We start from the raw sequence: 15320 nt of genomic DNA, 5'->3' as shown, positions 1-15320 counted from the left end.
TCTAGACCATCTATACAGAAGGCAATACATGGAGACCAGTTTTGGGACCCTGAACCTGTCACTCACCATAAGCTTTAAAGTAGGTTGAAGTAAAAGGAAGAGGGGAGAGCAAATTCTTTTGGATGAAGCAAGAATGCCACTTGGAGAACTTGACTTCAGTACCTGGGTTTGGCGGACAGAGATCAGACTATGCCTTGGAAAATCTAAAGACAAGAGAGTGGCTGACTGATGTGAAAGATGTGGGTGCATTGGGAGGGCTGTTACCCTCTGAATATTTTGGGACAAAGATGTGGGCAAGTGGGGAGAAAATGCTGGCTGGCCTGGAGTTGAATGAAAATGGAGGGGTTCACAAAGATACTTGGAAGGACGATGGGATCCCAAGAGAGAGAGCCTGTGGGTTGCCAAAAACGGGAATCGGGGGAGAACTTGGGGGTGGCTGGGGGGAGACAGTACCCACAGTATGGGAACTGCAGGTGAGAGCTCAACAGTGGGAGCTTTCCAAGGAATGGCAAAAGTAACCTATACAAGAAAAAGAAAGTCAGCTTTCAATATCTGCCAAGTCCAGGTGGTACTAAAACCTGATTAGCACAGTATCACTATGTTAAAGTAAAGCTTTTCCTTCCCCTTTCCTCTTTTTCTTTTCCTGGCTTTGAACCTGGAAGGGTCATAAGCCAAAGCAAACAAGCAGACTGGAGAGGAAGAGAAGCAAAGTTGGGGTGACAGGGAAATCAAACACACCCTCTTCCCACCATAGGCTTCTAGGCTGGAAGCAGACACCAGCCAAGGGAGAGAGATAAGACATTTTTGGGTGCTTTTTATCAAACTATCATATATAAAATGCATATAGAAAAGTACACAAATTGCAAGTGTACATGAGGAATTTTCACAATAAACACAGCAGCATCCGGATCAAGAGACAATATTACCAGAATCCCAGAATCCCCTTCAGTTTCCTAACTGTGCCCACCTCCCTCGGGTAATACCAATCCGAAATTTTTTGTGTGTGTAGTTATAAAAGGAACTTAAAAGTCTCCCACTTTACTTTTTAAATAATTCTTAGTGGAATAATTTCAACACTATAGAAAAGTTTGCCACACAGTATAAAGAACTTTCCCTTCTTCTTTACCCAGATTCCGTAATTGTTTTTTTATGCTTAATGGAAAGATGCATATCAACTTTAAGGTGGTACATAGTTTCTTCTAAGAAGGGAGGGAGGGGAATGAGTATAATGTTTTATTGTTTTATGTGAAATGGCAAAATGTTCATTTTTTCCATTATAAATAGTGGGTTACTCTCTGTAACTTTGTATGTGTTTGAAGTTTTAAAAAGTTACTTGAACAAGAGTTTTGAGTCTTATCCTCTAGGAAGTGGGGAACTACTGAAATGTGCTTTTAATTGTTGAAATAAACATGTCTATGACTTCTCTTCTTGCTGTTCTTGCCTATGAATTAAGTCACTCTTAAGTGAGCTATAGAGTTTATTCACCTCAGCATTGTTTTTTTCTTCTCATCCTTATTGCCTCTCACTGCTAAGTGCCCAGTGGTGTCTGACAGTGTAAGATTAAAACTTGCACTTTTCCTAATAGATGCACCTCTCTTCCTGATTTGCAGTAAGCCGTACCTGCTTTTATGCAATTATCCATCATTTGGGGCCGTCAGATGCACTGTACTTTGGTTCAGGTCATAATCAATAATTCATATGTCAATAGGAGCCCCATTAGCTCAGGTGAAGCCAGATGTCTTTCTAATGAAAATCTCCCATTTTCCAAATGACTTTTCTTTTTTCCAGAGAGTTGTGGTTGTAGAAGACATAAAAAGATGGAAAACTATGCTGGAGCTTCCTGATCAAACGAAAGAGAATCTCGTTGAAGCCTTACAAGAATTAAAGAAGAAAATACCCTCCAAGGAGGTGTTAAAATCAACAAAGATAGGTACATTCCTTTATTTTTTAAGAAAGCTTATATTTTGTCTTTTTCTTTCCTTCTTTTCTCCCTCAGACATGAAGTTATCTGCTTTATCAGTGCGTTTCAAACTCTCTAGTAAAGGACTGTTGTTTAAAAAATTATCTGTTGGTTGCAGGCCAATACCTTGGTAATATATAATAAAAATTACCAGAAAAATGAAATGTACAAAATACAGCCCCAATTTTTAAAATGAGATTCAACAGATATAGAATTACTCTTGTCAAATTACTGTGAAAGTTTCTAAATGCTTACCTTCAATTTATGTACTTAGTTCATGGACTGGAAACTGGCAATAGCATATGGATAACATTTTGAGTGTGCTAGATGCTAGGTGTGCAGAAATGAACAAGACGTGATTTGTGACCTCAAGAAACTTAGGGGTTGGGCTGGGTACAGTGGCTCACGCCTGTAATCCCAACACTTTGGGAGGACGAGGCGATCAGATCACTTGAGGTCAGGAGTTCGAGACCAGCCTGGACAACATGGGCAAAACCCTGTCTCTACTAAAAATACAAAGATTACCTGGGTGTGGTGGTACACGCCTATAATCTCAACTACTTAGGAGGCTGAGGCATGAGAATTGCTTGAACCTGGGAGGCAGAGGTTGCAGTGAGCCAAGATCATGCCACTGCACTCCAGCCTGAGTAACTGAGACTCTGATGCAAATTTCAAAAAAGAAAAGAAAAGATAAGAAACTTAGGGTTTGGTAGAAGAGACAAGCATATAGACAAATGGTAACAGTGAAATATTGTAGGTTATAAATAAAAACATGTAAATAGTGTTCTGGGTCCTATTCTAATCTAAATAAAGTATATACTGGGAACTTCAGAAAAGGCTTCATAGAGGAGGTGACATTTCAGTTACATCTTGATATTATAGCATTGGAGATATTTAAAAGGTAAGTGAGGGACCATGTTGAATTGCCATTTTAGTACAGTACACAACTGTGAATAATATGCAGGGGAGGGCCAACATGTGTTCCTCAAGCTGCTCCCGGTTCCCCTGGGAGTCCAGGGCAGTCATTCACAGCTGCTGTTCTTGCCCTCACTAGTGCAGCCATTGCCTTGTCTGCTTCCCCTTGACCTCTTGTTCATGAGAAGCAGGAGAGACAGCAGCTTCAGAACTGGCACTAACAGCTGGGAAGAGCTGTGCGAAATCCCCAAAGGGCCCCCCAAGAGTCTTAGAGTTGTACCCCTTGTAATATAAACCGGAATCTGAGAAAATCAGATGCTTTAAGAATATAAAACCCTACTATTATAGCCAAGGAGATTCTCCCATCTGCTGCTGGATTTTGTCTTTATAGGTTATAATCACTAGGGGGCAATAAGACCATTCGAATGAGCAGATAAAGTATTTCCACCAGCAGAGGGTACTAGTGATTAATATTTCATAACATGTATATATGTACATATGCATATGTATATAGTTAAGCACATTCCACAAATACCATATATGATCATAACTTAAATATCAACCTAATAGTCTGGATTTGAAGATTTTAAGATTATAGTATTAAGATTATAATTAAAAAATATAATTTCTATTTGGTGTTTGAGTACAATTATGAGTATGCTTTCAAGAATGAATATTTCTGATGTTTGGAGATTTTAATTCAAGAATCCTAATGAAACCACAACAGGGCTTAACTTAGGAGGAACTGGAAACAATCCAACTTTGAGTCTTTTTCTTTTTTGGGGGGTGTAGTCTCACTCTGTCGCCCGGGCTGGAGTGCAGTGGCACATCTTGGTCCACTGCAATCCCTGGCTCCTGGGTTCAAGCAATTCTCCTGCCTCAGCCTCTCGAGTAGCTGGGATTAGAGGCGCCCACCACTATGCCCAGCTAATTTTTGTATTTTTTGTAGAAATGGGATTTCACCGCGTTGGCCAGGTTGGTCTCGAACTCCTGACCTCATGATTCGCCTGCCTCGGCCTCCCAAGTACTGGGATTACAGGCGTGAGCCACGATGCCTGGTCTTGAGCCTTGACTATCCGAAGTCTCCCCTAAACCTGAGGTTGTATGGAATATAGGAGTTTCTTGGTTTCTTTGTAGTTACATCAGTTGCTATGCTGAAGATTTCATTTGGATCATTGCCTGAGAATGTTTACATTCTTCAACCTTTGGTCTTCCTGCCTGTTCCTATCCAGTGGGTTATAAGGGACAAATATTTACTGAGTATCTTTTCTGTGTTGGGAGCTATATAGGCATAATAATGAAGGAGACAGATATTGTTCTGCCTTTTTGGAGCCTTAAATCTAATAGTTTAACAAGACTTCATCATACAATGTGATGAGTGCTCTGATGATGGGGAGAAGTTAGCAAAATGACTATATGTGTTAGGAGTAGGGCAGAAGGTGTTGAAGAATGTGTCAGGCAGGAGTACATCACGTGAGCCGTATAGAGGGTGGAGGTGGGAGAACATGGTGCATTCCAGAATCTAAAAGAAGTTTGGCGTGTTAGAAATGTAATGTGCTTGAGAGAGCATGGCAAGAAATGAGGCTAGAGAGACATTCTGGACCAGATGGAGAAGGTTCTTTGTAAGCCATTCAGAACTGTTTGGTCTTGGCATATGTATTAGTTATCTATCACTGTGTAAAAATTACTCTAAAATTTAGCTGCTGAAGACAGTATTTATTATTGCACACAATTTTTTTAAGCCGAGAATCTGGGAGCAGCTTATGGGTGGTTCTGGCACAGGGTCTCTTATGAGGTTACAGTCAAGCTACCGGCTGGGGTTGCACTCATATGAAGGTTTGACCAGGGCTTCAGGATCTGCTTCCAAAATGGCTCACAGGATTGCTGGCAGGAGGCCTCAGTTTCTCATCATGTGGGCCTCTCCTTGGAGCTGCTCATGACGTGGCAGCTGGCTTTCCTCAGAACAAGTGATCCAGGAAAGAACAAGAAAGCAAGAGAACAACCAAGATGGAAGCCACAGTGTCTTTTGTAACCTAATCTCAGAAGTGATACATCATCAGTTTTGTCATACGCTATTGGTCACACAGACCATCCCTGGTACAGTTTGGAAGGCAACATAAGGATATGAATACCAGGAGTTGATAATCATTGGAGTCTAACTTGTAGACTGGCTACCATAGCCTGTATTTCTTTTTATTTATCTTAGATACTTTATATTTCTATACTTCCTGGACCTACAGATTCATGTTCATTGTTGAAAATTTATAGCCATTATCTCTTTTGTTGTTGTTGAGACAAAGTCTTTGTCTTTCACCCAGGCTGGAGTGCAGTGGCACAATCATAGCTCACTGCTGCCTTGAAATCCCAGGCTCAAGTGAACCTCCTGCCTCAGCCCCCCAAGTAGCTGGGACTGCAGGTTAGCACCACCACATCCAGCCAATGTGTGTATTTTTTTGTAGAGACAGGGTCTCCCTATGTTGCCCAGGCTGGTCTTGAATTCCTGGGCTCAAGCAGTCTTCTCACCTCAGCCTCCCAAAGTGCTGAGATTACATGTGTCAGCCACCATGCCTGGCAACAACCATTATTTCTTCAGAAGTTCCTCTCTGTAATTATTTCTGTTCCCTCCTTCGGAGATTCTATTATTAGAAGCATGTTAGGTCTTCTATTCTTCATACCCCTTAGTTTATCTATTTTTTATCTCCTTGTCTGACTCAGCATTATAGGGTAATGTCTTCAGATACCTATCTTCCAAGTCACCCATTATCTCTTCAGCTGACTCTAATCTGCTATTTAGCCCATTCGTTGCTCTTTATTTCAAAAACTTTTCATTTTTACAAATTTGCTTTATCCCCAAAATGTTTTTTATAATTTTTTTTGGTACATTCTTGTGATTGTGCCTTTAACATTTAATATCTAGCTCTTCTGTATTCATCTGACTATTCTAACATTTATGGTTCTTGGGGATTTAAATCTGTTGTTTACTGTTTCTGCCGACTGATGCTACTTGCCTTCCCATGTGCTTGTTGATTTTTAATTGCAAACTCATTATTGTATTTCTTTTTTTCTTTGAACTTTATTTTTTTTTGAGACAGGGTCTCACTGCCCATGGTGGAGTGCAGGGGCGCAATTATGGCTCACTGCAGCCTTGAACTCCTGACTTCAAGTGATCCTCCTGCCTCAGCCTTTCAAGTAGCTGGGACAGGTAGATAGCACCATGCCTGGATCATTTTTTAAATGTTTTATAGAGAAGGGGTCTTGCTATGCAGGAGACCCAGGCTAGGGATCTTGAACCCCTGTACCCAAATGATCCTCCTGCCTCAGCCTCCCAAAATGCTGAGATTATAGCCGCTGTGCCTGGCCTCTATGAATCTGCAGGAATTCTGTGTGGCTAAATTGAGAAGATTCCCTCTAAAGGGGCTTAACAACTTCTGTTTCTGCCAATAGTCAGAGCTATCTCTGACCTGGAATATTTTAGCATACCTCTTAAGGTTCTCACCTCAGTATGAGAGTCCCAGGATTAGCTCCCCCACCTCACTGCTGGCCCAAAGCTAAGTATTTCAGCAGCATTGCTATTGATATCAGCCCATAGGATAACCCCACCCCTCCCTGAATGTACCCTTCTAGCCTCTGCTAACTTTTTTTATTGGGGTAAGGTGGCTTTTATCCAGGATCTAGTAATAATAGGATTATTATTGAAGAGTTTTGAATGGAGGAATGACATACTCGGTTTAGAAAAATCTATCTGGTTGCCTTGTGGGAAAAATGTTGGACAAAAACAAACCTAGAGGCAGGAAGCTCAGTTACAGAGCTACTAAAACATCTGCATAAGAAATGAGGGTGGCCTGGATGGAGTAGTAATCATGGGGATGAAGCAATTGTAGATGGAATCAAGAGACATACGTGTAATAAATCCAAAGGACTTGTAGATTGATTGGATGTTGGGAATGAAGATGAAGCAGTGGAGACTGAGGGTTAGCTTTCTGATATGGGCGAGTAGGTGGATGGCAGTACCACTCAGTAAGATAGGGAACAGCAGGTTTGGAGGTGGAGGGAGTAAGTTCCGTTTTAGACTTATTCTGTGGAGCATCCCAAAAGAAATGTCCAAAAGAATGCTAGAAATACAAGAGTGAAGCTAAGGAAAGATTGTAACATATACTGGGGAGTCATTTTCAGCATAGAGCTGAGAATTGGTGTGATAATAGTAGATCAGCTTGCCCAGGAAGAGTAAGTTAAGAAGAGCCAAGAGCTGAATCTAAAATCTGGAAGCACACCAGTACTTAAGGACTTATAGAAGAAACTGAGAAGATATGACCAGAGAAACAGAAAGGAAACAAAAGAGTATTGTCATGGAATGCAAAGGAAAGTGTTTCTTCCGGAGTGGGGAGGGTTGGGGGGAGGTGGGGGGGGTATTGTTTAGCTCTGTCCGTTCTTGTCAAAGGGCCAAATAAGCTACATATAAAAATTACACATTGGATTTTGCAAAATGAAGTCATTAATGATCTTGGTTACGACAGTTTCAAAAGTAAGGTTGGGGCAGAAAATTGAGGGGAGAAGAAGATGTATGAAAATGAAACAAAATAGACAGTTCTTTCAAGAAGTTTGTTATTGAATGAAAAAAGTTCTGTTTTTTTTGAGACAGAGTCTCACAGAGTGGCACAATCTCAGCTCACTGCAACCTCTGCCTCCTGGGTTCAAGCAATTCTCCTGCCTCAGCCTCCCGAGTAGCTGGAACTACAGGTGCGCGCCATCACCCCCAGCTACTTTTTTGTATTTTTTGGTGGAGACGGGGTTTCACCATATTGGCCTGGATGGTCTTGATCTCTTGACCTCGTGATCCACCCGCCTCTGTTTCCCAAAGTGCTGGGATTATAGGCGTGAGCCAACCCGCCTGGCCGAAAGTTCTGTTTTTTTAAGATGGAAGAGGATCCTAACATGTTGAATGCTAATGGCAAAGATTCTGTAGAGTGAGAGAAATTAATATAGGAGAATAATAACAGAGTGAGCCACTATTTATTGTTAAGATTGATAAGCAAGATGGGGATTAGCAAGAACCTTGGACCATCATTTGATCTGTGTTTTATGGAATATATATTCATTCATTCATTCAACACATACTGAGCACCTTCCTTGTTCTATGCCTTATGCTGGGTGCTACAGAATGATGCATGGTTCATGTTTGTAAGGCACCCACATTCTCTGGACAAATAGACATTCAGGTGTATAATAATGATTGTTGTGAAAATGCTAAAATCAAGGAATGTACAAAAGTCTGTGGGAATACGGGGAGACAGTGACTACTTCTGATTGGGCAAATGGAGAAGGGTTTTTATAGAAGAGATGGGATTTTGCTAGGTCAGAATGAGATCTGACTCATTGCAGGCAGAGACATGAGTAAAGGAATGGAGGCTTGAAAATCCTGAAAACAACATGCTAGAATGTAATATGCATGGCTGGAATAGGCAAGAGTGGATAGAGATAGGGCCGTATTATAAAGAAACTTAAAAACTAGCCAATAGGATTTGGACTTTTCCCAGATGCCACTGTTTTCAAGTGTGGATTTCTTAGAACTCTGGTCCAGTGAGATGTTATTTGAAGAAAGTGTCCCAGGTTCAAATAAGCTTGGAAAATGTTACATTACTGTTTCCTCTCTCTTAGAGGTTTTCAGTATAACATCTCGTATAATAGGCTAGATGAAATCCTACAATAAGGAAACCTATTTGGCCGGATACAGTGGCTTCTGCCTCTAATCCCAGCACTTTGGGAGGCTGAGGCAGGCAGATCACTTGAGGTCAGAAATTCAAGACCAGCCTGGCCAACATGGTGAAACCTCATCTCTAATAAAAATATAAAAATTAGCTGGGTGTGGTGCTGTGTCTCTGTAGTCCCCAGCTACTTGGGAGGCTGAGGCAGGAGAACCCGGGAGGTGGAGTTCACACCACTGCACTTTAGCTTGAGGGACAGAATAAAACCTTGTCTCAAAAAAAAAAAAAAAAAAGGAAGAAAGAAACTTGTTTAATTTTATTTTATGCAGGGTTCCCCAAGGAATTCTTTCCATGGTGGGTGGAAGGGGATAACGTATTTCAGTAGTAAATTTTATCTCATGAGAATTTTGTTTTATTATTTTTTTCAGGCACGGTTAAGGCTTTATTGGGCATCACACAGGGCTGAGGTATAGAGACACAGCAAAGGGATCAGGGTATGTAGACGGTCTTTGAGGACAGTGCTGGGGAACTCAGGGATCAGTCTGGCTTCTCAAAGAAGAGACAAGCACTGAGGAAAGGCAGTCAGGTTGGCGTTAGTGCAGGAAAAGGGAGATGTTAGGAGGGGGACTTTGGTGGAGGAGAGTGAGGAGCTGAAGCTTTAAAGAGCCTCAGTGCAGGGAGGGCTCATGTTAGAAGAAAGGTAGACAGTGAAACCTTGGGGAAGAGAAGACAGTGGAAAGATGGAAAAAGGAAGAAGTCTGGTCCTGGGAGTCAGGCTGTTCTCCAGCCTTCTGCCCAGGCAGCAGGGTCGGCCCCTCCCTCCCATCTTCTGGCAACCCGGGCCTTTTGTGCTGTTCCATGTAGCTGACTTTCCAAACAAAAGACCTGGGATGAAACTGCTGGACTTCATGTAGGCAGAGATCTTCTTCAGACCCTCAAATCAGGAGATGAAGTCCTTCAGGTTTGGGAAGGCATCCAGGCAGTGGGGCTCAAATATACGGCTGTAGTCAAGGATGTCATAGGCGAGGAAATCCACAAAGGTGATCTTATCTCCTGCAAACCGTGGCCACTTCCCCAGAAACTGTGAGTAAAGCTTTAACTTTTCAGGGAGTTCCTCCAAGTACTTTGGCTTCAGTTTCTCAAATTCTGGGTCGTAGCAGATCATGACTAGCTTCATCCGGGTGTCCATGGTCTGGTTCTCCAAAATGTCCACACTAATCTTCTCCTCTTCTGTCTCCCCACACAGGTTGTGCTTGCGGGCAATGTAGTGCAGGATGGCGTTGCTCTAGGTGATCTTGTGAGCCCCATCAATCAAGTAGGGCAGATTGGGAAAGTCCAGGCCCAGCTTGAATTTGTCCTTCAGCCACTGGCTTCTGTCATAGTCAGGAGTGTCCCCCATCGTGTAGGTCTTTTCCTCGTAGCTTGAGTCTGTGTATTCCAGGAGTAGGCGGATGGTGTGGGCCAGCCCGTGGAGGTCCCGGTACCCCAGTGTCATGGGCATGGTGCTGGTTTTTGCCAGTTCTGCAAACAGGCCTCAAGCGGCGCCGGGGTCAGACTTTTAGTCGGGAGAAAGGAGAGGAAGGGCCCACAGCTAGTGCTCGACTTACGACCACGATTGGTTCCGACAGACCAGTCGTATCACGATTTGGTTGTAAGTTGAGTAGGCTATATGTACAGTACTGTGAAATGATGTTATAAAAATCTTTAAGTCATATTTTATCATAATTTTCTTTCATTGTTGTTATATATCATAATTTTCTTTGTTCATTTTATGCCATTTGTATCATTTCTACACCATTTTGTTTCTTATTTTTACATTCATCAGGTTTAAGTAAAACACTGCATTACCAGTACAACTGGTTTAATATTTGCAAAACATACAAAATTACAAAATACAGGTGCATACAAAAATACAAAATACAGGTGTAAAAAATGCCGTAGGAAACATTTTCCCAATTGCAAAACATATCAAAATATATAAACATGTACGAAACATTTTATTGGCCGCTGGTGCTTGGCTGCGGATCGTTGATGTCGTCATCTGAGGCAGCAGTTGGGGTTACCAGAGTTGGTTTTTTCATAAACATGCTGAGCTTTGTCTGAATTGTATGTTTCTTTTTTTCTTCATAAATTTCACGATACGGACGAAACACATTGTGCGCCATCCGTTCAATCCTTGCAAATCGTTCGATGTTTGGGTCCATTGCTTCGAAATGTATAAGAAGTTTATTGGGAGGGGTTTGATGAAAAATATTCAAGACACAAAACACAAATTGCTGTACCAAGTCTGGGATAACAGTTGAAATGGTGCACGCGGAGATGGTAGTGCTGCCGGAAGCTGGTCCGCACTGTCGTACGCCCACCTGGGCAACGTTTGCGCTGCCAGACGCGGAGCAGTTGTGGCTAGCGATTGTGGTCGTAAAGTCGAATGGTCGTAAGTTGCATAGGTCGTAAGTCGATCAATACCTGTATTTTTTTTTTTTTTTTTTTTAACTTTTAGGTTTGGGGGTATATGTGAAGGTTTGTTATATAGGTAAACTCTCTGTGTCATGGGGGTTTGTGATACATATTATTTCGTCACCCAGATATTGAACCTAGTATCCAATAATTATATTTTCTGCTCCTTACCCTTCTCCCACCCGCCACACTGAAGTAGACCTCAGTGTCTGTTCCCTTTTTTGTATTCATAAGTTCTCATCATTTAGCTCCCACTTATAAGTGAAACATGCAGTATTTGGTTTTCTGTTCCTGCACTAGGTTGCTAAGGATAATGGCCTCCAGCTCCATCTGTGTTCCTGCAAAGGACATGACCTTGTTCTTTTTCATGCCTGCATAGTATTCCATGGTGTATGTGTACCACATTTTCTTTATGCAGTCTGACATTGATGGGCATTTTAGTTGATTCCATGTCTTTGCTATTGTGAATAGTGCTGCAGTGAAGATGGGTATCTTATTAGCAACCTATGAGCTTTAGAACAGCTGCTACTGGAACCATTTAATGTTAACTATAGGAAGATATGATGAGTGTTTCTGGTGACTAAGAGAAAAATGCATAGGAAACAGGTGTTAACAGAGAAAGATCAAGTAGAAATCAGGAGATCAGATAGGAGGTCATTCAGATATTCATTCATGTGCCAGGCAGTGTTCTAGTTGCCTGTGATCAAAACAAGACAAAAATCCCTATCCTTGTGAAGCTTACATTCTAGTGAGGAGACAGGCAATAAAGAAGAAACATAATAAACAACTTGTATAGTTATGTTAGAAGATGCTAAGTGCTATGCAAGAGAAAAAGTCAAGTAAGTTAAGGGGGATGTGGAATGTGGATGGTGTCGGGGGGAGTGGGCCTCATTGAGAGAGATTTGAGCAGAAACTTGAAGGAGGTGAGGAAGTGAGCCATGAGGATGAGGTATGGCCATAAACGTTGAGGTGAGACACAGTGAAGGCTTGGAGGGTAAAGGCTGAGGAAATGGAGGAGGACTGAGAGAATGGAGAAGTGAAATAGCTCCTTCGAGAAACCTTATCAGGGATAATGGGCTGGATTTTGCAAGGACTGACCATAGAAGTGAGGGAAAATGGGGATGTCCCGATGCCTCTTGCTGTGTTGCCACCCTTATCCTCTCCACTGGCTCCCTCTTTCTGCTTTCAGACAAGCACAAATCTTCCCCTTTAATTGTCTTTGCCACCTTTTCCAAACACCTAATTTATCTTCTTTTTATAGCCAGATTCCCTTAAAAATGTTGGCTTCTCACAACTCCCATTTCTGGCCTGCCCACTCCTTTGGGAAAACCATTCCAAGCTGGCTTCTCCCACAACCACTGCTCTCTCAGGACACAAGTAATTTCATTCTACCCAAATCCAGTGGTCTTGTCTCAGTTCTCATCTTTCCAGACTGTGAATTTGAGACCATGGATCACTCCCTTTCTGTTGACATAAATGACACTGAACTGGTTGCCAGTTCTGTATCTATTTTTAAACTGTTTGCTACCTTCATAGCCCTTATCTCGGTTTGTAATCACCTATTTAATTATTTCTTTCTTTCTTTTTTTGTTAGGCAGTAACTCCGTGCCAGCAGAAGTTACATTTTATTTACCAGTGTATTTCAAGCATTAGTGGCGTATAGCAGGAGCTCAGGATATAGTCCTCAAATGAGTGAAAATGACAAAGTTGAACAAGTTTTCTCCATGGCTCTTCTGGCCTTCTATGTCCTTGTTTCTTTCCTGTTTGTGTTTCTTCAGTCATCATCCTCTCTCCCCTAACAGGGTGCTTTTCCTTAAAGCTCAGCCCGTAGTCTTTTGCTGCTTCTTTGAAGCATTTAGCCAGAGAGCTTGTCCATGTCTCCAACTTAACTGAAGCCTTAATTCAGATACCCCTTGGATATGCATCTCCTGTTCTGATCCATTTTTGAATCTTAGATTTTTAGAAAGGTTGTTCCAATTTACATTCCTACCATTTTCTTAAATCTTACAAATGTAAGAGGTAAAAATAGCATCTTGTTTTCATGTGCTGCATAGAATGAATTGTTTTCCATGCGTTTTTTTGGCACTTTGTTCTTTCTTCTTTTTGTAAACTGTTCATGTTCTTTGTCCACTTATGCTGGGATCTTACAATTTTTTCTTACATATTTCTATGAGCTCTGTAAATGTCAGTGTCATAACCCTTTTAAATCCATTTACCTACTTCAGTTTATAAACAAGGAAACTGAGACCCAGAGAAATGAAGTGACTTATCCAGGGCCACCTAGTGAGTTAGCACCAGAGATGTAATGAGAATCCAGGTCTCCTGGGGCAGTGTCCCTTCCTGGTTAGCAGACTGCCATTGTGCCCTGGACCCCAGCCATATGTCCCTTTATTTTATTGGACTGTCTCTATGGGTTCTGCCATCTGCTTGAATTTAACTGTTTTAAATCAGAATTTAGTGCCTTTTCTTGTATACCTCAAATGGGAGTTTTCTTTCAGTGTTTCCATTTGCGTCAATGTCCCTAGAGTTTTGCTCTCACATAAACCCATTAAGTGGAAATGTCCAGCAGAAAATTGGAGATGTGGAATTCAAGCTCAGATGCAAAATTTAGACTGGAAATACTTATTTGGAAGTCATTTGCCAGGAAGTGTTTGCTTACAATCATCTAAGTAGCTGAAGTCTCTGAGTAAAAGGAAAGATGAAGGGGCTGAAGGACTGAACCTGGGAGAAAATCTACGCAGGGGAAGTGGAAGGAAGAAGAGGAGCCAGGTAAAGAGGCTAAGGAAGTGTAGTTAGACAGGAAGAGAGCCAGGGCAGTACATAGGCATGCTGGCCACAGGGTGTTCTTAGAGGCAGGGGAAATGGGTGGCCTCAGTGTCCTCAAGTGTTGTGGGAAGTTGAGGGCCAGCTAGTAAAAAGTCTTTGGAGCGGCAGTTACAAGGCCTCTGTGAGTGGGTACCTTTATTATTATTATTATTTTATTATTTTATTTTTTTGAGACGGAGTTTTGCTCTTATTACCCAGGCTGGAGTGCAATGGCGTGATCTCGGCTCACCGCAACCTCCGCCTCCTGGGTTCAAGCAGTTTTCCTGCCTTAGCCTCCCAAGTAGCTGGGACTACAGGCATGCGCCACTGATACCTTTATTATTAAGGAAACCAAAGAGCACTGGGTGTCGGTAAATAGCTGATCAGGCAGTGGAATTATACCTTGTACTCTCAGCCTGGTGAGCAGTCTATATATATGAATTTTCACAATACTGTATTTATGAATATTCTGGGAAAGTTTTGTCAATCGTATCTGATTTCAGAGATGCTGTATTTTTGTTTATGATTGATTAACAACAACAAAACCCCTCTTCTTACAAAGTACTTTCACATCCATGACCTTGTTTGATCTATATAACAGTTCTGGAAAGTAAGTGTAATTTTTTTTCATTTTACAGATGGAAAAACTGAGGCTTGGTGAGTTTAAAGTAACTTGCCCCAGGTTAGACAACCAAATAATAAGTGACAAAGCTAAGTTATGCCATCTCCTGAAACCTAAAGAGGAATAAAAGGCTAAAATCAAAATGATGGTAGGACTGTATTCCTTTCTGGAGGCTGTAGGGGACAATCTGTTTCCTAGACTAGTTGCCTTTTCTAGTTTCTAGAGGTCACCTTCATTTCTTGGCTTGTGGTCCCCTTCCTCCATCTTCAAAACTTGCAATGGTAGGTTGAATTCTTCTCACATCTCATCTCTAAACCATCTTTCTGCCTCTTCTTTACTTTTATGGACTTATATGACTAGATTGGGCCCACTTGGAAAATCCAGGCTAATCTCTCCATCCCAGAATACTTACCCTGAATCACATTTCTAGAGCTCCTTTTGCCATATAAGGTAACATAGTCACAGGTTCTGAGGATGAGGGCGTAGTCATTATTGAGGACCATTGTTCTGTCTACGATAATCCTCAAATTATGCCATGCTTTTCAGGCTTCTGTGCTCTTGTTCACGCTACCTCTTGTGTTATTCCTGTCCCCTTGAGTTATTATTATTATTTTTGCAAAAGCACTTCAAAAAATCTGACAGAAGCGCCAGAGCATCCAGCCCTTGTTGGCTTTGGAGCTGGGAGTTGAGTCACAAACTAAATTAGCATTAGCTGAGTGTGATGCTTTTCGTTCTCAGTGCTTTGCAAGAAAGCTCCTGAGTGAGGTGGTGCAGGGACTATGGAGAGATGCGCCTAACCAGGGGTCTCCAATTTTCTTTTCTTTTTTTTTTTTTTTTGAGACAGAGTCTCTCTCTGTCA

At 41.7% G+C, this 15320-nt stretch overlaps 1 protein-coding gene and 1 pseudogene across 3 annotated transcripts in view; one reads left to right on the top strand and one right to left on the bottom strand.

The window, feature by feature from the left end:
• The window catches only part of TCEANC2 (transcription elongation factor A N-terminal and central domain containing 2), a 61993-nt gene that overhangs the window by 12928 nt on the left and 33745 nt on the right, over positions 1 to 15320 (top strand). For both annotated transcript variants that reach the window (XM_032296911.1, XM_032296909.1), the window contains exon 3: positions 1789 to 1930. In XM_032296911.1, the coding sequence (XP_032152802.1) occupies positions 1789 to 1930 (142 nt within the window). The remainder of the gene's footprint in view (positions 1 to 1788; positions 1931 to 15320) is intronic.
• On the bottom strand, positions 9007 to 10177 carry LOC116564003 (annotated as a pseudogene). The gene has a single exon (XR_004274680.1). The product of XR_004274680.1 is annotated as a glutathione S-transferase Mu 1 pseudogene (transcript).

This window comes from Sapajus apella, unplaced genomic scaffold (genome assembly GCF_009761245.1).
Source record: "Sapajus apella isolate SASKATOON/1434 unplaced genomic scaffold, GSC_monkey_1.0 scaffold36, whole genome shotgun sequence".
NCBI lineage: Eukaryota > Metazoa > Chordata > Mammalia > Primates > Cebidae > Sapajus > Sapajus apella.
This window is presented reverse-complemented; position numbering and strand designations above follow the sequence as displayed.